We start from the raw sequence: 26,630 nt of genomic DNA on the forward strand, positions 1-26,630 counted from the left end.
GCATTTCCATTTTGCGTGCATTTACATTTATTGATGTGTTTTATGTTCCAGATTGCCGAGTACGCCTTTGTAATTTTCATGAGCATTGAGCTGAATCTGAAGATTTTGGCAGATGGCCTATTCTTCACACCTACAGCTGTCATCAGGGATTTTGGAGGAGTGATGGACATCTTTATTTACCTTGTAAGTTTTGGAATTGTACCTTAAAGCTAAGTTCTTAAGGCCAGCTATTGAGATCTCTAAGGAACAAGAATGAACAGTGAATAATATCAGCTCTAATAAAAGTTAACTGAATGTAAATAAATGACAAATCTAAGATCTGTGCACACTCTGAATGCTGTGAACGGTTCTAGTCTCCATATTACAAAAAGAATGTAGAGGCACTGGAGAAGGCGCAAAAAACAATTCACAAGGATGATGCCTGAACTGAGAGGTTGTAACTATCAGGACAGAACATGCTACGGCTCTTTTCTCTAGAATCTCTAGTGATGACCCAATAGAGGCCTTTAAAATTCTGAAAAGGTTTAATAGAGTATATGTAGAAAAGATGTTTCCACTTGTGGCAGAGACCAGAACTAAGGGTTATAAATATAAAAGAAATCCAATAGTGAATTCAAGAGAAACTTCCCAGAGAGTGGTGAAAATGTGGAACTCGCTACCACAGGGAGTGATTGAGGTGAATAGAATGGATACATTTAAGGAGAAGCTGGATAAACACACGAGGGAGAAAGGAGCAGAAGGATATGCTGTAAAAGACATTTTCTTGTTTTAATGATGCTTCCCCTATTATGCTTTTGTTTAGCAAAGTTTGATCTTTCTGTGCTGGATGCCACATAACGTTCCTGCCAAATCTGGGGCACAACTTCTGATGATGCTCCGGTGCCTCAGACCACTCCGCATATTCAAGTTAGTTCCTCAAATGAGGAAAGTGTTACGAGAACTATTTAGCGGTTTCAAAGAGATTTTTCTGGTACGTAGTCATATATGTATCTTACAATGGCTATTGTGTGTTGCATTGTATCATAGGACCAGGAGGAGGCCATTCTGCCCCTCACGCTTGTACCACCATTCAATTAGAGTATGACAGATCTGTATCTGAACTCCATCCACCTGCCTTAATCCCCTTACCCAACAAAAATCTATCAATCTCAGCTCTGAAATTTTCAAATGACCTCAGGCTCAGCTTTTTAGGGGAGAGAGTTGCAGATTTCCACTCCCCTTTGTGTGAAGCAATGCTTCCTGACATCACTCCTGAACAGCCTGGCTCTAGTTTTAAGGTTCTGCCCCCTTGTTCTGGATTCACACTACTTCCCGCTAGTCACATAGAGAGCTGTAGTCTTCGCTGACGATGCCACTCGGACATTTGGAGGGAGCTGAGCTGAGTCCGGTACGCTGTCTGGCACGTGGTCCCTTCTTGGCAAGGCCAGCTACTGCTGCTCTCATCGTCTAGCTTCATGGGCAGGAACAGCTACCTCTTGGCCCTCCCTCTGCCAGAGGGGCTGAATCACGCCATGGGGGTCCAATAAGAAAGGGTGTATGAGACCCATGCCAGGTAATCAGTGGGCCTACAGAGCACTGTCAAAGCAGAGACCTGCCAGCCTTGGCAGTTTTCCCTTTACTACTACTTCCAGCAGACTCCCTGATTGATCTCAGTGCCCACCCTTGCTGATAGCCAACCTTCTCATCCAGCAGTATGGGCAACAAAACATCTCACCCAACAGAGTAGCTACCCAATACAACCACTCAAACCCAAGCTCCCCCCTTGCAGACCACCTGAGACCTTGCTCAGCCGGCAGTCCCATTGGAGACAGCGACCCCCAACTCCCTTGTAAAGCACCCAAGATCCAGACTCCCCTTGCACAGCACCCCAACACTCCTTCCAGGTGAAGAAAGGATTTACTTGTACTCCAATTTACTAGACTATTCGCTGCTCACAATGTGGTTTCCTCTACACTGGGGAGTACAAACGCAGATTGGGTGACCACTTTGCGGAACACCTCCGCTCAGTCCACAGGCATGACCCCGAGCTTCCGGTTGCTTGCCATTTCAACACTCCCCCTTGCTCTCATGCTCACATTTCTGTCCTTGTCCTGCTGCAGTGTTCCAGTGAACATCAGCGCAAGCACGAGGAATAGCACCTAATTTTCCGATTAGGCACTCTACAGTCTTCCCGACTGAACATTGAGTTCAATAATTTCAGAGCATGACTGGCCTTTTTTTCTTTTTCTTTTCTTTTATTATTTTTTAACCGTGTGCCTGCCTTAAACTTGTTTTTTCATGTTTGTGCTTTTGGACAGAGCTGTTCAATATTCTGCCATTAACACTCTCCTTGGACTAAAGCTTTGTCTTTCACCACAAGCATTAGCACTCCCTTTTCCTTCATCCCATGATATCTTTCATTTATTCTCTCCAACCCTCTGCCCTATCATACACCTTCCCTTTTGTTCTCTTTCCCACCCTGCCCCCCCCCCCCCACCCCTTCGCTTGCTTAAAACCTATTACATTTCTAACCTTTGCCAGTTCTGATGAAAGGTCACAGACCTGAAACGTTAATTCTGCTTCTTTCTCTGCCGATGCTGCCAGACCTGCTGAGTATTTCCAGCACTTTCTGTTTTTATTTCAGATTTCCAGTATCCACAGTATTTTTCTTTTATTTTACCACCCAGGACAAAGCAGCCCCATCCGCCACCGACGCACAGTGGCAGTGTGTACCATCTACAAGATGCACTGCAGCAACTCGCCAAGCCTCCTTTGACAGCATCTTCCAAACCCGCACCTCTACCACTTAGAAGAATAAAGGCAGCAGATGCAGGGGAACGCCAGTACCTGCAAGTTTCCCTCCAAGCCACACACCATCCTGACTTCTAACTATATTACCGTTCTTTCACTGTCACTGGGTCAAAATCCTGGAACTCCCGTCTTAACAACACTGTGGGTTTACCTGCACTAGGTGGACTGCAGCAGTTCATGAAGGGATCTCACCACCACCTTCTCAAGGGCAATTAGGGATGGGCAGCAAATGCTCACACCTCCCAGGAATGAATTTTAAAAAAATCAAATCCTAAGGTCATGAAAGGCGCTAAAGAACTGCTAGACTTTCTTTATCTTGCTTCAAATCAGATGCTTGTAAGAAATGTACATGGTGCTCAGTCGAGGGAACAACATTGCTGATCGTTTCATAAGCCCATTCTCAGCACCAACAGTGTAGTTACTCTTAATAAACTCCTTCAAAAGGGATTGAAGCCACTAGTTGTGGGTGGAGCAGAGGTTTGGCCAGATTATTTCAGTGCAGTTTCTTTATTGTAATGCAGAATCATCTTGCTTTCTAAAGTTGTCTCCACTTTCCCAATTCCAAATGTTAAGGAATGCCGCAGTACTATTGTATTGCTAATCGCTGGAACCTTCCCCGAGATCTTGAGTCAATGCCCTTTCATCAGAAGTGCGAAAAGTTAGAAATGTAATAGGTTTTAAGTAGGTCAAATGGGGAGGGTGGAAAAATAACAAAAGGGAAGGTCTGTGATAGGGCAGAAGAAGGGAGACATGAAATGACAAAAGAGTTGGTGGGGCAGAGCCAAAGGGAGTGGTAATGAGACAAGTAAAGAGACAGAAGAGGTGTGAATGTCAGAATAATGAACAGCTGCCAGACCTTCTGAGTATTTCCAGCATTTTCTGTTTATATTTCAGATTTCCAGCTTCTGCAGTATTTTGCTTTTGTCTCTCCAAGATCTCTGTGCTCCTCCAATTCTGGCCTCTTCCGCATTCCTGATTTTCATTGCTCCACCATTGGTGGATGTGACTTCACCTGCTGAGGCCCTAAGCCCTGGAATTTGCTCCCTAAACCTCTCCTCTTCACTACCTCTCTCTCCTCCTTTAAGATACTCCTTAAAATCTACCTCTTTGGCTAACCTTTTGGTCACCTGACCTAATATCTCCTTATGTTTGATAACACTCCTGTGAAGTGCATTAGGATTTTTTACTATATTAAAAGGTGCTATATAAATGCAAGTTGTTGCTTAAATAGTAAGAAATTGGGCTTCCCCTGTGTACTACTGGTTTTAGAAGATGAAGAGTTGAGACACAAAAGGGAGATTTATTTATTCCCTAGGTAATCCACAAAAGAGCCTTCCTTATGGTGTGGCCCATTTGCAGCAAACGGGGAAGAGTTACTCCGATAGGTCTCTGAGTAGCTGTGTTTTAGAGATGTCAAGAAGTCATTTGTCTCTTTTTTGCCATTGTGTCTTTGCAAACAACAACAGCAATGTGTCAAAACTCCCAACACATAGAATGATACAGGAGAGGTGATTTAATTGAAACATTTAAAATTCTGAGAGGGATTGACAGGGTAGTAACTGAGAGGCTGTTTCCCTGTGGCTGAAGAGTCTCGGACTAGTGATCATAGTCTCAGGATAAAGGGTCAGTTCTTTAGGATGAAAATGAGGAGAAATTTCTTCACTCAGAGGGTTGTGAGTCTTAAGAATTCTCTACTCCAGAGGGCTGTCGATGCTCAATTGTTGAGTATATTTAAGTTTGAGATCAGTAGATTTTTGGACACTAAGGGAATCGAGGGAACATGGGGATCAGGCAGGAAATTGGAGTTTAGGTAGAAGGTCAGCCATGATCTTTTCATATGGTGGAGCAGGTTTGAAGGGCCAAATGGCCTACTCCTGCTCCTATTTCTTATGTTCTTACTGCACAGAAGGAGGCCATTTGGCCCATCATACCTATGTTGGCTCTTTGAAAGAGCTATCCAATTTAGTTACACTACTTCCCTGTTCTTTCCCCACAGCAATGCAAATACTTAATCTTCAGATATTTAGCCAAGTCACCTTTTTAAAGTTGTGACTGAATTTGAGTTGACTGTGAGCCTGTGCTATTCATTTTTGAAACAGTCTACTGATAACCTTCTCTTCCTTCAGGTTTCAATCCTGTTGCTGACACTGATGCTAGTTTTTGCAAGCTTTGGTGTTCAGCTTTTTGCTGGAAAACTTGCAAAGTGCAATGACCCACACATCACCAGACGGGTAAGAGATTTATCATCATTAAACTGATAATGAAACTCCATCTTTCTTAGTCATCTTTAAATTTGTTTGAGCTCATCCAAGTTTGTTTCCCGAGGGAAAGGACTTACAAAACAAAATCTTTGAAGCTGTGTTCTTTTCAGTCGAGTGCTTGGTAAAATATCAAGGTCAAGCAAATACTGACTGTTGGTATTCAAGCTAATGGCTTATCAATATTGTCACTGGTCAAAAATATTTGATATTTAACTGTGAATCTGTATTGTTTCGGTGCTTGGCCTAATTGTCTATGGTCCTGTTTAAACTTGGTGAAATGTATAACTTTTCAAGTCAGTGAATTGCAACTTCCAGGACTTGCCAATTTGCAATGAGCCCCATTGTGAATCTCTGGGATGCCTTTAGTGCTGTGTGCCATGTCATTCGTTAATTACCATCTTTATTTCTTGAGAAATTCATATTTGATGCGGAGCCCAGAAAGACATCCCTTTTAATTAATGAAGAACGGGAATAGACATGCCACACTAGTGTTGGCAAAGGGGAACCCCACCGAGCCCATCTGCCACTTGGAGTTGCAGTGAGTGTAATTGCTCCTGTCACTTGGCCAGTCTAGAGCAGTCTAAGCTCAGTCCCTGCCAAGTATTCTCATCTTTGTGTCTTCCTCTAGTTTGGATAATTTCCACAACCTTCTCCAGTGATGCCTTTCACAGAGGAAGAGCTGGCTGATGCTTCTTCATTTGTAAAAGCAAATCATTCAAACCCAACTCCTCTGTCATGAATCTTCCTATTTATTATGTAATGGTGATTATAGGATCTAATATCTTTCTGAAACTACTTTTTTATCAGATACAATTAATAGATGCATTTTTTAATGATCAAGCTGTGCTATTGCTGGCTGTGATTTTCTTGGACAGTTATTGGCTCTCTCGTAGTGGTTACCTGGCTTTTATATTTCTATATAGTCTCCACCATTTAAAACATCCACCTTGAAAATGGGCTGTCACTAATGGGATAATACAGGAAGAGGCCATTCAGCCCATCATGCCAATGCTAGATAATTTCAGCCAAAAAGTGATAACCATTTGCATTCCTGTCAATATCACATTGCTGGTTACAGCATCTTCAACATCTGTTTATTTTTGTATTTATGCACCAATTCACATCTCATTAAGGTGCACTGAATGCAAGAACAGACACAATAAGGTCCAATTACCTTTTATTTACTTAAACCCTTCTAATCCCCTATAAATGCTGTGGGGTTACAGTTTGTACCAAGCACAGACTGTCGTAGCAAACATAACTTCAATAGTGATCTAGGAACATAGGAACAGAAGGAGGCCATTCAGCCCCTTGAGCCTGTTCCATCATTTAATGAGATCGTGGCTGATCTGTGACCTAACTTTATTTAGAAGCTGAGAGATTGTTCACACAGGTCGGGGAATCTAGAACACGGGGACACAATCTCAGGATAAGGGACTAATCATTCAGGACTGAGATGAGGAGAAATTACTTCACTCAAAGGGATGTGAATCTTTGGAATTCTCTACCCCAGAGGGTTGTGGATGCTCCATCATTGAATATATTTAAGGCTGGGATAGATAGATGTTTAGTCTCTAAAGGGAATCAAGGGATATGGGGAGTGGGCAGGAAAGTGGAATTGAAGCCCTAGATCAGCCCTGATTGTATTGAATGGCAGAGCAGGCTCGATGGGCCGTATGGTCTACTTCTGCTCCTATTTCTTGTATTCTTGTGTTACCCACCTTGGCCCTGTATCCCTTAATATGTGGCTAACAAAAATCTATCAATCTCCGATTTATAATTAACAATTGATCTGATATCAATTGCAGTTTTGCGGAAAAGAGTTTCAAACTTCAATCACCACATGTGTGTAGGAGTGTTTCCTAATTTCTCTCTTGAACTGTCTGGCTCAAATTTTCAGGCTTCTTCCCCTTATTCCCAGACTCCAACTCCACTGTGGTATGTGGTAGATACTGTCAGAGCACTAGCCTATTATACTAGCCCATCATGTATCACAGGCAAATCGTGTTCACAGAAAAAAACCCTGCTTTAAGCACTGGGGACTGTTTTTATTATTTAAATATGTAGGAGAAGGGATATTTCTGTCATAGATAGTACACTAGAAGGTTTTAATTAAAGTTATATATCTCCATTGTTTTATCTTTTTTTTGAACTTTGAGAGTAAATCGTTGAATATTTTGCGAATGGTTAACGTTCCATGTTGTGGGTTTCAGGAGCATTGTCACGGCATGTTCAGAATTAACGTCAGCGTCTCGAAGGATCTCAACCTGAAGTTAAAAGCGGGTGAAAAAAAGCCGGGCTTTTGGGTACCTCGAGTTTGGTAAGTTCAAAGAGAAAGAACAAGACAAAGTACATCAGGAGACAGCATCGATACCTCATTGCTGAGAAAAATTGGTCTAAAGTAAATGTTATGCTTGTTGCTTAGTATCTGTTGTGAAATGATTCACTGGATATTAACTGTTTAACGGGGGCTTTGACTGAAACCTTTCGTAAAAGCAAATGATTACCTGTATCTCTTCCATAATGTCTTCCGTGCATTTGCTGCAATCTTTCCATTTTTAAACAGCAATTACATAGCTCACTTAACATCAGTCCTTGGTAAATCAGGGGAATGGATGTTGTGTTGGAGGTGGGGCTCCCGGCCGAAACCCTGCCTCTGCCTTTTCGCACCCCCGCCCCAGAGCAAATCTCCGGTCTTTCTAAATCACAGTTTCAGGAGCCAGGATCTCCATCCCTTTAAAGACGGGGATCCCACCTCCATGAGCAGCCAGCCAATCAGAGAGCTGGTAGCTCAATAGTATCGGCAGAGTCACCGGGAGCAGTGGTCACTTCCGGTACTGCAGACGCCTCAGACCCAGGCCCAGCACAGGAACCCTGGAGCAGAGGTAGGTGAGGCGGGGTCACTGGGGCCAGTCCAGAAGGCCCCCGGCAAGAGGGCCTGCGGGGTGGGGGGGGGGGGGGGTTGCGGGGGTGATGATTGTGATGTCCAGGAGGAGTGGGGTCCCGGGGGTAAACTGGTTCCTGGTGGGGGTCCTCCTTGGACCACAGATTACCCACTGAGGAGGGGGCTACCCCCAAGCCCCCAGGGAGGGTGCCTTGTTTTACAAAGCGACCTCCCTGCGTGGCGGAGGCCCCCCCGGTAAGATCCCAGCGGCGGTGGGAAGAGGCCCTTAATTGGCCGTTAATAGGTCATTTAAGAGCCGCAATTGACCTCTGGGCGGAAAGGCCATCGGCCTATTCCGCCCCTGGGAAGATCGCTTGGCGATGAGAAAGCAACGGGCCCTCCACTGCCACCCTTCACAATTCTCTGTGCCCCCCCCACCTCAGACCCCACCTCAGGGGCGACACAGTACAGCCACAACACTGGCATCTACCCAGCAATGTGGGAAATTGCCTAGGTATGTCCTGTGCACAAAAGCAGGACAAATCCAACCCAGCCAATCCTATCAGTCTACTCTCGATCATTAGCAAAGTGATGGAAGGGGTCGTCGACAGTGCTATCAAGTGGCACTTGCTCAGCAATAACCTGCTGCTGATGTCCAATTTGGGTTCTGCCAGGGCCACTCAGCTCCTGACCTCATTATAGCCTTGGTTCAAACATGGACAAAAGAGCTGAACTCCAGAGGTGAGGTGAGGGTGACTGCCCTTGACATCAAGGCAGCATTTGACCGAGTATGGCATCAAGGAGCCTGAGCAAAACTGGAGTCAATGGGAATCGGAGAAAACTCTCCGCTAGTTGGAGTCAAACCTAGCGCAAAGGAAGATGGCTGTGGTTGTTGGAGGTCAATCATCTCATCTCATCTCTAGGACATCACTGCAGGAGTTCCTCAGGGTAGTGTCCTCGGCCCAAACATCTTCTGCTGCTTCATCAATGACTTCCCTCCATCATAAGGTCAGAAGTGGGGATATTTACTGATGATTGCATAATGTTCAGCACCATTCACGACTCCTCAGATACTAAAGCAGCCCTTGTCCATATGCAGCAAGACATGGACAACATCCAGGCTTGGGCTGATAAGTGGCAAGTAACATTCGCTCCACACAAGTGCCAGGCAATGACTGCCTCAAACAAGAGAGAATATAACTATCTCGCCTTGACGTTCAATGGCATTACCATTGCTGAAACCCCTACTCTCAACATTTTGGGAGTCACCATTAACCAGAAACTGAACTGGACCAGCCACATAAATGCTGTGGCTACAAGAGCAGGTCAGAAGCTGGGAATTCTGCGGCAAGTAACTCACCTCCTGATTCCTCAATGCCGGTCCACCATCTACAAGGCACAAGTCAGGAGTGTATTTGAATACTCTCCACTTGCCTGGATGGGTGCAGCTCCAACAACACCATCCAGGACAAAGCAGCTCACTTGATTGGCACCCCATCCACAAACATTCACTCCCTCCACCACCAATGCACAGTGGCAGCAGTGTGTACCACCTACAAGATGCACTGCAGCAACTCACCAAGTCTCCTTAGACAGCACCTTCCAAACCCACGACCTCTGCCACCTAGAAGGACAAGGGCAACATGCATGGGAATACCACCACCTGCAAGTTCCCCTCCAAGCCACGCACCATCCTGACTTGGAACTATATCACCATTCCTTCACCGTCGCTGAGTCAAAATCTTGGAACTCCTTTCTTAACAGCACTGTGGGTGTACCTACCTCACATGGACTGCAGCAGTTCAGGAAGGCAGCTCACCACCACCTTCTCAAGGGCAATTAGGGATGGGTGATAAATGCTGGCATAGCCTGCGACACCCACATTCCCCCAAACAAATTAAATAAAACACACAAGCCCGATAGATTTACACAGCACGGAAGGAGGCCATTCAGCCAATTGTGTCTGTGCTGGCTCTTTGAAAGAGCTATCCAATTAATCCCAAGCTCCTGCTCTTTCCCAATAGCACTGCAAATAATTTCCTTTTCAAGTATTTATCCAATTCTCCTTTTGAAAGTTACTATTGAATCTTCTTCCACCGCCCTTTCAGGCAACACGTTCCAGATCACAACAACTCACGACATAAATAAAATTCTCCTCAGCTCCCCCTCTGGTTCTTTTGCCAATTACCTTAAATCTGTGTCCCTCTGGTTACCAACCCTCCTGCCACTGGAAACCATTTCCCCTTATTTACTGCATTAAAGTAATTTTGAACATCTCTATTAGATCTCCCTTAACCTTCTCTGCTCTAAGGAGAACAATTCCCAGCTTCTCTAGTCAATAAGGCACTTTAATAAAACAGTTTAAACGAGTGTCTCTGATTTATTTTCTTTCCTTTCCCTTTTGGCTTTCATTTGGAGCACTAGCCCTGGATACTGCTGGATCCTGCTCAGCTCCTCTCCATGCAACACCATCACGAACAGCAATAACAGGAACTTCCTTTTATATAGCACCTTTAACATAACAAAACGTCCCAAGGCGTTTTCACAGGAGCGATTATCAGACAAAACCTGACACTGAGCCACCTAAGGCACTATTAGGGCAGGTGACCAAAAGCTTGGTCAAAGAGGTCGGTTTTAAGGAGTGTCTTAAAGGAGGAGAGAGAAGCAGAGAGGTTTATGGAGGGAATTCCAGAGCTTAAGGCCTAGACAACTGAAGGAACGGCCACCAATGGTGGAGCAATTGAACTGGGAAATGCACAAGAGACCAGCATTAGAGGAGCGCAGAGATCTCGGAGGGTTGTGTCACCCATAGTGGCAGAGTGCAGTTTATAATTCTACTGCTAACACAGGGATTAATATCACCGCACAGTCATGAGGCACTGAACAGTAAAATGTTACACATATGAAATAAATTCAAGATTAAATCTGTTATAGGACTCCACTGATGGAGTTACGTAGAATTTACAGCTTAGCAACAGGCCATTCGCCCCAACTGTTCCAATCTGGTGTTTATGCTCTACATGATCCTCCTCCCACCCCTCTTCATCTGAAGCTATCAGCATATCCTTCTATTCCTCTCTCCCTCATGTACTTACTTAGTTTCCCCTTAAAGGCAGCAATGCTGTTAACCTCAATTGCTGCAAGTTTCACATTCTCATCACTCCAGAATTCTAACCAGAAGTTTCTCCTGAATTTCTTATTGGATTTATTAGTGACTCTCTTGTATTTATGAACCCCAACTTTGGACTCGCTCACAATTGGAAATATCTTCTCTACATCTGCTCTATCACACTCCACTTCATAATCTTGAAGAGCTGTATTCTATCACCATCCAGCTGTCTCTTTGAATTAGAGAAAAGAGCCTCAGCCTGTTCAGTCTGTCTTGATAGCAGAACTGAGAGGTGATAACCATCATCCTTGTGAATCTTCTTTGTGCCTTCTCCAGTGCCTCTATATTCTCTACATTTATTCAGTAAGTTCGTTCCGCGAGAAGGCAAAGAGTGCAGATGTTTGATCAGTGCTTTGTGCTGAGTTAGCTGGGGAGGAAAGGGGGAAATCAGCCAAAGTTCCCAATGATCATCTGGTAACCCCTGCTGGATGTGTCCTTGCGGAATGTCTGGGTGAAGGGATCTGGCACGATATACTCCCCATGATTGAATAACCTTCCAACACTCACTGAGTTGGGACGTGGGCAGCAGAGTTTTGGATAAGCTGAATTTACGGAAGGTGGAAGATGGGAGGCTGGCCAGGTAATCAATGGAATAGTCAAGTCTAACGGTAACAAAGGCATGGATGAGGGTTTCAGCAGCAGATGAGCTGAGGCAGGGACAGAGTCGGGCGAGATAATATCAACGGCTTCTTGAGAGGAAGTTGCCAATAGAAAAAAAAAGTCTTGAATGAAGTTCATCAGCTTGCGTGTACTCAGAATTTAACATGACTCATGCAGTGTGGTCTTTCTTTGAAGATTTTCTGGTCTCAAGAGTGAGAAACAAAACTATTGGAGTTCTAAAGATAAGGCTGTCTCTGCACTGGCACCAATTCATTTAGATTTAGTGAGCACCAAAGTTTGCAGTTGTCGATGTAGTTAAAATAAAACAATAACACACTTAGAGTGACCATTGACATCAGAACTGAATTATGATTGATTATTTGTTCAACAAATTGAAATATTAAATGATAACTAAGCATGTGCTGCGTTATTAATTCAAGACAATTATTGGTTTTAATCAGGTCCAGGGTATTTATTTAAATGTAAGGAGTATAGTAAATAAAGCCTATGAGCTGAGGACACAGATAGACACATGGCAGCATGATATCATTGCTATAATGGAAATTTGGCTGAAGGAGGGGCAAGCATGGCAACTCAACATCCCTGGATATAGAGTTTTCTGGTGGGATAGAGAGGGAGATAAAAAAGGAGGGGGTGCAGCATTATTAATTAAGGAATCAGTAACAGCTTTGAGGAGGGATGATCTGCTAAACGAATCATCAAATGAGGCCATATGGGTGGAGTTCAGAAATAAAAAGGGGCAGCCACACTACTAGGAGTGTACTATCGACCCCCAAATAGTGAGACGGAAATAGAAGAACAAATATGTAGGCAAATTTCTGAGTGCAAAAACTATAGGGCAATAATAGTTGAGGATTTCAACTACCCCAATATAAACTGGGATACAAACAGTGTGAAGGGAACAGAGGGGACAAAATTCTTGAACTGCATTCAAGAGAACTTCCTTAGCCAGCACGTAATGAGCCCAATGAAGGGGGATGGGGGGGAACACAATTCTAGATTTAGTCTTCAGTAATGAAGCTGGGCAAGTGGAGGAAGTGACAGTGGGTGACCATTTTGGAGATAGTGATCATAATACAATTAGTTTTAGCATAATCATGGAAAAGGACAAAGATAAAACAGGAGTAAGAGTTCAAAAGTGGGGGAAGGCAAATTTTAAGAAGCTGAGAGGTGATCTGGTGAAAGTGGACTGGATACAGCTCCTTGAAGGAAAATCAGTGGCAAACCAGTACAGACATTCAAAAGCGAGATTCTACAGGCAGAGTCCCACAAAGATAAAGGGTGGTACTGCCAAATCTAGAGCCCCTGGCTATCTAGAAGCTTACAGGGTAAGTTAAAGCAGAAAAATAAAGCTTATGACGATCACAAAAATCTTAATACTTTAGGAAGCCTAGAGGAGTATAGAAAGTGCAGGGGTGAAGTAACAAAGGAAATTAGAAAAGCAAAGAGAGGATATGAAAAATTATTGGCAGGTAAAATCAAGGAAAACCCAGATGTCTTATCAGTACATTAGGAGCAAGAGGATAACTAAGGAAAGGGTAGGGCCTATCGGAGTTGTACAAGGGAACCTATGTGTGGATGCAGAAGATGTGGACAGGGTTCTTGATGAGTTTTTTTGCCTCTGTCTTCACAAAGGAGATGGTTGATGTAGACATTATAGTTAAAGAGGAGGAGTGTGAAATATTAGATACCGTAAGCATAATGAGAGAGGAAATACTAGAGGGTCTGACATCCTTGAACATGGATAAATCGCCAGGGCCGGATTGATTGCATCCCAGGTTATTAAAGGAAGCCAGGGAGGAAAAGCGGATGTGCTGAGGATCATCTTCAAATCCTCACTAGATACAGGAGAGGTACCAGACAATTGGGGATCTGCGACCGTTATACCATTGTTTAAAAAGGGTGCAAGGGATAGGCCAAATAATTATAGGCCTGTCAGTCTAACCTTGGTGGTGGGTAAATTGTTAGAATCAATTCTGAGGGACAGGATAAACTGTGACTTAGAAAGGCACGGATTAATCCGGGATAGTCAGCATGGATTTGTTAAGGAAAGGTCCTACCTTACTAACTTAATTGAGTTTTTGAGGAAGTAACAAGGAGGATTGATGAGGGTACTGCAGTGGATGTGGTCTACATGGATTTTAGCAAGGAATTTGCCAAGGTCCCACATGGCAGACTGGTCAGCAAAATGAAAGCCCATGAGATACAGGGGAATGTGGCAGGTTGGATCCAGAATTGGCTCAGGGCCAGGAAACAAAGGATAGTAATTGATGGATGTTTTTGTGAATAGAAAGCTGTTTCCAGTGGCGTTCCACAGGGCTCATTGTTGGGTCCCTTGCTGTTTGTGGTATACATTAATGATTTGGACTTCAATGTGGGAGGCATGATTGGGAAATTTGCTGATGACACAAAAATTGGCCGTGTAGTTGTTAATGAAGAGGATAGCTGTAGACTTCAGAATGATATCAATGGTTTGGTTGAGTGGGTGAAAAAGTGGCAAATGGAATTCAATCCAGAGAAGTGTGAGGTAATGCATTTGGGAAGGGCAAATAAAGCGAGGGAATACACAATAAATTGCAGAATATTGAGAGGGAAAGAAGAAGTGAGAGACCTTGGAGTGCATGTTCTCAGTTCCCTGAAGGTGGCAGGACAGGTAGATAGAGTGGTGAAGAAGGCATATGGAATGCTTTCCTTTATTGGCCAAGGTATAGAATACAAAAGCAGGAAAGATTGGATAGGCTAGGGTTGTTTCCCTTAGCATAGAGGAGGCTGAGGGGTGACTGAATTGAGGTGTACAAAATTATGAGGACCAAGATAGAGTAGACAGGAAGGACGTGTTTCCCCTAGTGAGGAGATCAATTACCAGGGGGAACAGATTTAAGGTGATTGGTAGAAGGATTAGAGGGGACATGAGGAAAAACTTTTTCACCCAGAGGGTGGTGGGTGTCTGGAATTCACTGCCAGGAACGGTGGTGGAGGCAGAAACCCTCAATTCTTTTAAAAGGTACCTGCACATGTACCTGAAGTGCTGTAACCTGCAAGGATATGGACCAGGTGCTGGAAGGTGGGATTAGATTGGGCGGGTTGTTTTTTCAGCTGGCGCGGATATGACTGGCTGAATGGCCTCCTTCTGTGCCATAATATTTCTATGGTTCTATGGGTCTTATCTCCTGCCATGGAGTGTTTTCTGTATTATATAAAATCACATGGAACTTGCAGCACAGAAACAGGCCATTCGGCCCTTCTGGACGATGCCGGTGTTTATGCTCCACATGAGCCTTCTCCCACCCCCTCTTCATCTCACCCTATCAGCATATCCTTCTATTCCTTTCTCCCTCACATGTTTATCTAGCTTCCCCTTAAATGTATCTATCCTATTTGACCCAAACCACTCCCTGTGGTAGTGAGTTACGCACAGTGGCGCAGTGGTTAGCACCGCAGCCTCACAGCTCCAGCGACCCGGGTTCAATTCTGGGTACTGCCTGTGTGGAGTTTGCAAGTTCTCGCTGTGTCTGCGTGGGTTTCCTCTGGGTGCTCCGGTTTCCTCCCACAGCCAAAAGACTTGCAGGTTGATAGGTAAATTGGCCATTATAAATTGCCCCTAGTATAGGTAGGTGGTAGGGAAATATAGGGACAGGTGAGGATGTGGTAGGAATATGAGATTAGTGTAGGATGAGTATAAATGGGTGGTTAATGGTCGGCACAGACTCATTGGGCCGAAGGGCCTGTTTCAGTGCTGTATATCTAAATCTAAAAATCTCACTACTCTCTGGGTAAAGAAGTTTCTCCTGAATTCCCGATTGGGTTTATTAGTGACTATCTTATATTTATGGCCTCTAGTTTTGGACTGTCCCACAAATGAAACATCTTCTGTATCGAACCCTTTTGTAATTTTAAAGACCTCTATCAGGTCACCCCTCAGCTTTCTCTTTTCGAGAGAATAGAGCCCCGGCCTGTTCAATCTGTCCTGATTGTTATAACCTCTCAGTTCTGGTATCATCTTTGTAAATCTTTTTGCACCTTTTCCAGTGCCTCTCTATCTTTTTTGCAACATGGAGACCGGAACTGTGCACTGAGTTACCTGCAGTTGCTAGTTAAACAAAAATAATCGTAATAATGAAATTTTCAGTAAATCTGTCAGCTTCAAGTTTAAGCTTTGCATTTGACTAGAAAAAAAGCAGAGAATAATGAGACTATGGAATTCGCTACTGCACGGAGTGGTTGTGGTGAATAGTATGGATACATTTAAGGGGAAACTGGATAAACAGATGAGGGAGAAAGGAATGGAAGGATATGCTGAATCGGTGAGATGAAGTAGGGTGAGTGGAGGCATGTGTTCAGCATAAACACCAGCATATACCAGTTGGGCCGAATGGCCTCTTTCTGTGCTGTAAATTCCATGTAATCCTATGTCATTATTTAGCTTATTCTCCCCTTTAGTTCTTCTGCAAATTACCTTCAATCCTCTGGTTACCTACCCTCCTGCTGGTAGAAACAATTTCTCCTTATTTACTCTTCTCATAACTTTGAATGCCTCTATTTAATCTTCACCTTAACCTCTTTTGCTGCAAGGAGAACAATCCCAGATTCTCTAGTCACTTTATGATGTACAGGGTAACTGCCAAAGGACAGCGGTTCTCTGACACGGAAGGATTTGCTGCATGTGAGGAAATGCTAGGATTAGCTTGCAATCTCCTGAGCAATACTCAGAGAGGAGTGATGCTGGTCTGTTAGTAAGACAGCTGACAGCCAGTAGTTATCAAAAGTTGGCCTGAAAGGTGCAGCTTAAAATAACTCTGAGTAGCTGAGGGGATTAGAGTGGAACCATTGAGATTCCCCAGGTGCATTTAACTGAACTCATGTACTGCTGATGCTGAAGCTTTTATTGACTGCCAAGGGAGAATTTCTGCACGTTTTTGTGTCTGTCTGAAAAAGTATAGGTTTTTTGTCTCTGCCTTGGTCAAGTCAGTGGACCAGCCTTTTCTTCCCCTACTGTCAGACTAGACAAATTTAACAGTCCACCACGCTAATTGTGGAAATTTCTTGCCGTGGGTAGAATCAAGATAGAGATATTCAGTTTCTGATTTTTCACATGAGTCGCTGTCAGCTTATAGGTCATTCAGTGTTATAACTGTGCACTCTCACCTCTGAGTCAGAAGGTTGTGGGTTCAAGTCCCAATCTAGAGACTTGAGCACAAAAGCTAGGTTGACACTCCCATGCAGTACTGAGGGAGTGCTACACTTTCGGATGTGCTGGCTTTCGAATGAGGTCTTAATCCGAGACCCAGCCTGCTCTCTCAAGTATAAAAGATCCCCTGTCACAATTTGAAAAAGAATGGGGGAGTTCTTCCCAGTGTTCTGGCCAATATTTATCCCTCAACCCACATCGCTGAAACAGATTATCTGATCTTTATCACATTACTGTTTGTGGGATCTTGCTGTGTGGAAATTGGTCTCTATGTTTTGTGCATTAACAGTGACTACACTTAAAAAAGTACTTAATTGGCTATAAAGCACTCTGGGACATCCTGAGCTTGTGAATGGCACCACAGAAATGCAAGTGCTCCTTTCAATCAATGAAATGGTATCTATCTTGTGAAGTGATGCTCCTATTCCACTCAATATTCATAACATTCTTAATAAATGTACTTTAAATCTTTCTACATAGAATATACAGCACTGAAACAGACCATTCCGAAATCGATAGATATCTGGATACTAATGACATCAAGGGATATGGGGATAACGTAGGAAATTGGAGTTGAGGTAGATGATCAACTATGCTCTAATTGAATAGCGGAGTAGGTTCGACGGGCTGAATGGCCTACTCCTGCTGCTATGTTCCTATGGTAGTCCATGCCATAAACCACACTTGCCAAAAGGAAACATATTAATTTTGTCATATGGAACATAATTTGAATGTTTTCTGGACATTGAATTAACTTGTTTAAAAAGACCACAGGACTGAGTGGCTGAAAACATGGCTGCACATTTGCATTCTGAGAGACAGTTGCCTAGAGAGACAATGGAAGTACTCCCTGATCCAATTAGCCAGATGGGTTTTGTCAATAGTGATGATCAAGAGACATTGAGAGTCATTGAATGTGTAAGAGCCAGCATTCTACCCCCCACCCCCCACCCACCCCCACTGAGTGTGTCTGGTAAGCTTGGAAGAATTAACAAACTTTGCAGGTGATGCTGTTTCAGACAAAAAGTGAGTCACCTGACTAAGCTGCTGGTCAACCTGGAGTTGATTGAATTATGCTCACAGTAAAGTTTTGAGACAGACTGCAATTGAACTTCAAGAAGAAAGCAGCTCTCTCTCTCACTCAAAGTTCTAGGGACGCATGGAAGTAACGTAAGCTTCAAGACAGAAGACCCCTGAAACCTTCTGATACCAGCGAAACAAGTTTGAAAGTGTGCACTGGGCCCCAACGAGAACTGCAAAACTTAACTTCAATCAAAGACGTTACATCCAACCCAAAACCAGTAACTGAATTCCATCTATTACTTCAAACCTTTCCCCTTTAATTTTTTCTCCTTCTCCGTCTCTATTTGTGTGTGTGTTTATCGCGTATGCATGCTGGCGTGGTCATGTCATGTATTCTTAGTAGTTTTACCTGAGTTAGGGTTTTAAGGTTAATAAACTTACACCTTTCTTGTTTAAATGTGAAAAAACCTGTCTGGTTGGTTACAATTATAATTAGAGAGCAGTGAGCAAGGACTCACTGAGGGGAAGTTAAAAACACTGTGTTTTAAAAGTTAAACCCTGTTATGGCCAAGCCAGGAAAAGGCTAAGAGGGGAGCCTGAGACCCCTTCCTCACCTGGTCGTAACAGTAAATATTTTTTGAGGATTCTAGTTTAAAATTGTGGAAATGGATTCATTTGAATGACTGAAGAGATTCCATAGATGCTGGACTTTGGTTTTTAAAAAAAAGGTCACTGGAAGGACTTGAGATTTTGTTTAAAAATAACCCTTACTGGATGTCATATGTCTTAAGCTAAATAAACAGTAAGAGCCTTGTTGACTAGAGGGAATTGTTTACGGAGAAGTGACATGTCAAGATTTATGGTGGTCAAGAGTTGGTTTCATTTTGGATATTGTTTTGAGTCAGTTGGGGGTCAGCCTGCTAAGAGAGAAGCACCCTGCTCATCCTTTTTCCACCCCTTTTGAGAAACCCTGAGAATCCAGTGTGATAGCTGAAACCCCTGATGCAGTGATTCTCCTGGAAAGCCTGCCAGACTAATCCTCGACATCACCTGAAGAGAACTGCTCCAAAAAGATCCCAGTGACAGCCATCTACGTGTATTTGGGATGCCAGAATAAACGGACAACTGATATCATTCCATATCTTCTCCTTTTCCTTCAAGCATTAACAAGTTATTGGTCAAAATTTTTATTTGGCTTTTTTTTGTCAAGAGATCTCTGCAGAGAAAACATTTTTTTTTCTTTAACGTGTGTGTGTGTTGGGCTAATTTAGAAGGGAACTTTCATATTTCAATCTGTGTGTTAATACTTTGCATCTTTACTGAATAAGTCTTGTTTTATAATTAATAAACAACAAAATAATTAATTTAAGAAACCTGGTTGGTGAATTTTATTTTGAAATAAAAATAGAGTATATAATTGGCCGTATCGGTAACTGGGTAAACATTTAAATATATATTGTGACCTGCGGAGAAGTGGAACTAGAGAAAGACAGTGCACTGTCTTATATCAGATATAATTATGTTTTGACTCTGAATAATAATGCACCCAATAAAGGTTCATCACCCCTGTGCTCGCTGACCTACATTGGCTCCCAGTCTTGCCACGTCTTGATTTTAAAATTCTCATCCTTGTTTTCAAATCCCTCCATGGCTTCGCCCCTTCCTATCTCTGTAATCTCCTCCAGTCCCACAACCCTTCGAGATCTCTGAGCTCCTCTAATTCTGGCCTCTTGCACATCTTCGAATTTCATTGCTCCACCATTCGCAACCATGCCTTCAGCTGCCTGGGCTCCAAGCTCTGGAATGGCCTCTCTCCTTTAAGACACTCCTTAAAACTTATATTGTTGACCAAGCTTTTGGTCACCTGTCCTAATATCTCCTTATGTGATGATGTCAAATTTTGTTTGTTAATCACTCCTGTGAAGCACCTTTGAGGGGTCAGTTAGATCAGTTGGCTAGATGGCTATAGTGTGGTGCAGTATAACGTGGTTTCAGTGCCTATACCAGCTGAGGTAGTTCTTGGGGCCTGCCTCCTCGCCTTGCCCCATAGTGATATGCTACAGAAAGAGAGAGAGAAGCACCTTTGGATGTTTTATTATAGTAAAGGCGCTATATAAATGCAAGTTGTTGTTGTGATCTTATAATAACTTGAAAGCCATAGTTAGCATTGAAATATCCAGACTCGTCTATCCCAATGGTCTGCTGGCCAGTCTCTCATCTTCCACCCTCAATAAACCAGAGCTGATCCAAAACTCTGCTGCCTGTGTTCCAATTCACACCAAGTGTCATTCACCCATCAGGCTCCTGTGAGGTGGCTTAGGATTTATTTTATGTTAAGGGCGTCACATCAATGCAAGTTGTTCTTCTTGTTGTCTAGAGACCCTGGAGAATTTATTTATAATTTGATTGTGGAAATTACAAAAAGGATGGTTTTCTGTTTTCCAGGGCCAATCCTCGAAATTTCAATTTTGACAATGTTGGCAGTGCGTTGCTGGCCTTGTTTGAAGTGCTGTCGTTGAAAGGCTGGGTGGAAGTCAGGGACGTCATCATTCATCGAGTGGGCCCGGTAAGAACATTTGCATCATATATTTCTAACAGCTTGGAACAATTATGTTAATAAGGAAGGAAAATAGCATGTTGACCTTTATTGCAAAGGAGTTAGAGTACAAGAATAAGGAAGTCTTGTTACAGTTGTACAGGGCTTTGGTGAGATCACACCTGGAGAATTGTGCACCGTTTTGGTCGCCTTATCTAAGGAAGGATATACTTGCCTTGGAGATGGTGCACCACAGGTTCACTAGATTGATTCTTGGGATGAGAGGGTTGTCTTACGATGAGAAATTGAGTAAACTAGGCCTATACTCACTGGAGTTCAGAAGAATGAGAGTTGATCTCATTGAAACATATAAGATTTTGAGGGGGTTTGACAGGGTAGATGCTGAGAGGATGTTTTCCCTGGCTGGAGAGTTCAGAACTAGGGTGCATCGCCTCAGGGTAAAGGGTCAGCCATTTAACACTGAGATGAGGAGGAATTTCTTCACTCAGAGGGATGTGAATCTTTGGAATTGGGATATGATGGTGCAGGAAAGTGGAGTTAAGTCTGAAGATCAGCCATGATCTTATTGAATGGCGAAGTAGACTTGAGGGGCCGAATTGCCTACTCCTGCTCCTATTTCTTATGTCCACTAGCCCAGATTTTGCAGTCAGCAGCAAAGTAACAACGCTAGCCATTCATTACATTAACAGCTGCCCACAGATTCTTTGTGAACCTTTGAGTGGCAACTTACAATATGTAGAGCTCCTTTTCAATGCATCGCCATCTACAGGGGATTTGTGGCATGTGTGAGGAGGGCAAGCAACATCAAAGCTCTTCAAACAATCAAGACATGCAGAATGTAAACCAGGAAGTATAAATTAGAATATTTAACTCATTGTAAAATCAGGTACTGAAAATGAAATAAAGAGAGGCAAAGAAAGATTGGATTGAGAAAGAAAATAGAAAAAGTTTTTTTTTAAATTTCAAATCTCCAACAATAATTACGTTCAGATGGAATGAGACTTCATACTTGTAAAATTACATTTGCAGGGTCAGAGAGGTTGTTTGGCAGTAATTAAGACTTATCACGCTGTTAGAAATTCACTTACACCTGAATGCACCAGCCCAAACCTTTTGGCGTAATTACTGGATGAATTCACACTCTTCGTGTGTTTTAATTCTGAGCCTATTGATGAAGCACCACTTAGCGAAGCTTGTGAGAAGCAGAGCAACCTAAACAGCAACTTCCTGATTTCCGTATTTAACTGCACACATGCGAATGCTGGAAATCGCTGTTGGATTTACTCCTTAACAAAGTTGAGTGCTGATATCCTCACTGTTATTGTGAACACAAAATCCATGTCACTGTGTCTAACTCCAAACTCTCTCCCCCACAGATTCACGGCATCTACATCCATGTCTTTGTGTTCCTCGGCTGCATGATTGGATTGACTCTTTTTGTTGGAGTTGTCATCGCTAATTTCAATGAAAATAAGGTAGGGGTTAGTCACCACTATTAAAGAAACCCCTTACTGTGCTCATCCAATGCTGTTTCCAAACTAGATCTAAATGCATGAAAAAGAACTGATTCCATTCTGTTTTGTTAAACCTGTGGCACAATTTGATCTCTTAGCTCCCTGTGTTTTCCATAATTAAATGTCAAAGTTATTGCTGTCATTCTGACGATTTATGTAATGTAATGAAAAAAGATGTGTAGCTTTTCAAACTCTATCATACCCCTCAATAATTTCATCGGATTTTTATAGTTATTTTACAGTAAACATCACAGATTTGATTGTTGAACTAAAATCAAAAGTTATTGTATGTGTTGACTGGAAAAGATATATTACGTGAAGTGATCCAATTAATCTTCTTAATTAGGCTGAAAAATGAATTTCAAAATGAAGTGAACTGATCAGTGAATTAATGTTCTTGTCCTGATTTTCTAGGGCACAGCCTTACTGACTGTGGACCAGAGGAGGTGGGAGGATTTGAAAAGTCGACTAAAGATTGCCCAACCTCTTCACCTTGCAGCTCGACCTGGTAGATTCCTTTTCTATACGTATATATTGTTAGATATCTGTAAAGTATTAGAAACTAATTAGCTAGGAACTAGTTGTTATGTTTAGGTGTTCCAGTGGGGGGGGGGGGTGCACATTCATGGCTGCACTGAGGTGTCATGTTATATGTAACACAAGGACCAGTGGAATCAGGTTCTATAGGACACAGCCTGGTGCTGAAATAAACAAGACTGACTCCAGCCTTTTCCAAGTTTAAGGTGAGATTCTTTCCAACATCTGGGAACCAGAAAACAGCATAAAGATGAAACAATTCCCTTTGGTCTCATTGAGAAAACATTTCAGATTGCAGCATCTTCACATCCTCTTTCTAAATTTGCACGGGAGAATTTTTAACTTCATAAATTAGTCAAAGAGTAGTCCCTTATCTTCAATCCAGCTTTCAGTCACGCCCCTAACTTTCACAAGTGGCTAGACAAACAATGAGCAAAACCCTCTTTTGTTTACGATATTTTTCTTCCTCCTCTGCGATGTACCTTGGGATGTTTTTGACTTTCAAGGTGCTGTATGAATGCTAATGGTTATGAAATGGAAATTTGGTGGTAATTAAACAAATGAAACTCTTGAAATACAATAAGATTTAAAGAATCTGATGATTTGAATACAAGATGATCAAAAATTTGTAGCAGTGGGAGTTTAAATTATGTCCTTTTTTGAAGAAAGCTGAGAAATCTATGCAAGTTTTGTTGGTTTCTGTCGGTAATGGATTGAGACTTAATCTGCCAATTAAACAATTTTGGAGCTCAAGTTTATGTTCTGTATGCAGATTAGATCATACAATCTAGTCTCTTCTGGGTTTTTTTCTAACCAGTAAATCTTACATTCTTCAGAATTTGGATTACCTTTGCAGGTGAATCATTTTCAACAAATACATTATAATTTTTTTAAAAAGATGTAAAACTGGGGAAGTTCCACCCCAGTGTGAAATGAGGGGCTTGGACTCATTCCTTAAATTAAAAGCTTGCGTTTGATAACTTTGGTGTCCATAGTGTAAAAATGATATGAAGGCACTGGAGAGGGTACAATAAAGATTTACAAGGATGATACCAGAACTGAGGCTCTTCCTGTCATGGAATGATGACATTCTGGGTCTCTTTTCTCTTGCAAAGAGGAGGTCCGGGGGCAGGGAGAACCTAATAGGTTCTTTAAAATCATGGAAGATTTTGTTAGAGTCGACACAGAGTGCTTCCACTTGTGGGGAAGAGTAAAACGAGAGGACATCAATATAAAGTAGTCACCAAGAAATCCAATAGGGAATTCAGAAAAAACTTCTTTACCCAGAGTGTGTTGAGAATGTGGAACTCGCAACCACCGGGAGTGGTTCAGGTGAATAGTATCGATACATTTAAGGGGAATGCGTGATAAACACATTGGGGAGAAAGGAATAAAAGGTTCTGCTGATAGGGTAAGGTGAAGTGGGGCGGGAAGAAGCTTGAGCTGGCATGGATGGTTTGGGCCTGTTTTTGTGCTGTATATTGAAGCAACTTTCCTTTTATTGTGTTTTGTTTTCCAGACAATGGTGGCTTCAGAGCTAAAATGTACGATATAACCCAGCACCCATTCTTCAAGAGGACCATTGCAGTCCTAGTCCTTGCCCAGTCTGTGCTGCTTTCATTGAAGGTACTTTACATTATGGACAGGAATTAGTGATTTTTGCATTAATGGGAGGTTGTTACTCTTGTTGCAAAATGATATGTGTTATGAAGCAATGATCCTGTGAGCTTTGAGTCACTTCTTTCATGTACCTACAGGTGCTTGAGCTGCTAGAGTACATCATCCAAACTCGTAAAATACCAAACAAAGAGCCAAACAATGTTCCATCCGTTTGTGTTCTCCTAGCCAGGTCAGCTAATGTTTGGTGTCAGCAGTGGCTCAGTGGGTAGCACTCTCTCCTCCGAATCAGAAGGTTGTGGGTTTGAGTCCCACTCCAGAGACTTGAGCACAAAATCTAGTCTGGCACTCCCTGTGCAGTACTGTGCACCATATTTATCCCTCAACCAACATCGCGCACAAGTGAACCCCACCAGTGGCATGTTTCCTCCAAGTCACCCACAATCCTGACTTGGAAATATATTGCCATTCCTTCATTGTTGCTGGGTCAGAATCCTGGATTTCCCTCCCTATTAGCACTGTGGGAGCACCTACACCACCCAGACTGCAGCTGTTCAAGAAGGCAGCTCACCAGCACCTTTACAAGGGGCGATTAAGGATGGGCAACAAATGCCGGTCTTGCCAGCAACGACCACATCCCATGAACAAATTTTTTTTTTAAATAAATAAACAGATTGTCTGGTCATTATGGGATCTTGCTGTGTGCATATTGGCTGCTATGTTTCCTACATTACAACAGTGACAACACTTCAAAAGTACTTAATTGGCTGTAAAAAGCTTTGGGACATCTTGAGGTCATGAAAGGGGTTATAAAAATATAATTCACACACAATGGATAAGTAATTTTCTTGAAAATAAAGTGCTGCCTTCATTCAGTGCCTGTAAATAAATACACGACTAAGAATTTGATTTCTTTCTGTGTTACAGTGGGACGTTGACAATCCAGTTACAGTTCCTCTGGCAACAATGTCAGTCATCTTCACCTTTATTTTTGTCCTTGAGGTAACATTTTTAGTATTTTCCTTTCTCCCTCTCTGCTAAATGTTTGGCTCGGGTAATACCAGTTTTCATTATTATATATTCTCGGTTGTCAGCCACTGTTGAAACTTATTTTTACTGATGAATAAGGTCATTTTTACTGACAAGACCTTTTCTTTTTAACTGATGCAATGGCTACAGTGGAGGAGCCACATGTAAAAATAAATGATGTAGCCCTATTTAGTTTAGATGAAAACCTCACAGATGTGCAGTGGAATTTCTTAATTCATTTGTAAATAGATTGAACTTATTACCTCTACTGATGGTTTTCAATGCTGCACACATAGATGTGTGCACTGGGAATAACACAATGTCATGATGAGAACAACCGGCAACTGCAGTATGAAATTACTTTTAAGAAGTGAAGTCATCTAGGAGTAAATACAATAACTTTCCTCGAGATGTGACCCCAAGTTCTATTTTTTCTTTTTAAATTACTTTTTTTTTATAGGTTTTCTCTCTATATTCAGTTTTGCTGAAGGACATACCTTGGAAATCTATTTCCCATTCTCCTCCTGTTGATGTTGTTGTCCTTCCCGAAAAGAGAGACTTGTGCAAGGGTGTCACTTTCACAGGCACCCAGTCCCCTCCAATAATTTGCCTATGTTTCCATTCCTTCACATGTGACATTGGTACCAACATAGAAGGTGTAACTGTTGTCCCCATATTCTATTCCAGAAAGTCAGGTGGTGAAGGATAGAACTGGAGCCAATCTTTGACCACTTTTTATAGGCTTTTATTTACAGAGATACACATTACAAACATGCTCCTTCTCACCCAACTACCTCAATTTCAGTCTGTTCATATTCATAGGAGCACAAGTGAATCCCCAGTTAATACCCACCTCCTGCATACAATTAAACACAATTAATATACAGTTAACACCCCAACTGTAAATGCAATGTATCTTCAGTCTTAAGAGCACTGACTTTGCATCATGTAGCATTGATCAATTCGGTGTTGGGTGTAAAATCCATTTAACTGTAAAAAGTAGCATCAACGTTGAGTAACAATATTGCAGTTACAGTAAACGTAATTGGAATATATAGTTTAAATATGAAAAAAGCATATTTCTGGAACTGAGCTTCAGTATATGTTTACATTCTCTTCTGTGGAATCATGGGGGGGAAAAAATAATTTTGACAGCAAACGTCATCTCTCTATCCCACTGAAGATGCCATCAATCTTTTGGATGAGACGTTAAACTGAGGCCCCATCTGCCTTCTCAGGTGGACGTAAAAGAACCCACACCACGGGCTGAATTTTCCACTCCCGCCATAGGGAGCAGTGGCGGGCAGAAAAAATGACAGCCTGCACTTGCGAGCCACGCGCCCCCACGCTGCCACGATCTTCCAAGTGGCGTCCTAGGATAATGAGCTGGTCACATGGAGGGGGCGGGCTCTCCGATGCCGACAGTGGCGTCAGTTGCCT

At 42.5% G+C, this 26,630-nt stretch overlaps 1 protein-coding gene across 1 annotated transcript in view; it reads left to right on the top strand.

The window, feature by feature from the left end:
- nalcn (sodium leak channel, non-selective) overlaps nucleotides 1-26,630 on the top strand; it is a 175,149-nt gene that overhangs the window by 114,180 nt on the left and 34,339 nt on the right. The window contains exons 25-33 of the mRNA XM_068032929.1: nucleotides 52-183; nucleotides 803-970; nucleotides 4,917-5,021; nucleotides 7,265-7,371; nucleotides 20,382-20,502; nucleotides 21,870-21,968; nucleotides 22,422-22,515; nucleotides 24,064-24,170; nucleotides 25,089-25,163. Of these exons, the coding sequence (XP_067889030.1) occupies nucleotides 52-183; nucleotides 803-970; nucleotides 4,917-5,021; nucleotides 7,265-7,371; nucleotides 20,382-20,502; nucleotides 21,870-21,968; nucleotides 22,422-22,515; nucleotides 24,064-24,170; nucleotides 25,089-25,163 (1,008 nt within the window). The remainder of the gene's footprint in view (nucleotides 1-51; nucleotides 184-802; nucleotides 971-4,916; nucleotides 5,022-7,264; nucleotides 7,372-20,381; nucleotides 20,503-21,869; nucleotides 21,969-22,421; nucleotides 22,516-24,063; nucleotides 24,171-25,088; nucleotides 25,164-26,630) is intronic.

The sequence above is a fragment of the Heterodontus francisci genome, chromosome 6, assembly GCF_036365525.1.
Source record: "Heterodontus francisci isolate sHetFra1 chromosome 6, sHetFra1.hap1, whole genome shotgun sequence".
Taxonomy (NCBI): domain Eukaryota; kingdom Metazoa; phylum Chordata; class Chondrichthyes; order Heterodontiformes; family Heterodontidae; genus Heterodontus; species Heterodontus francisci.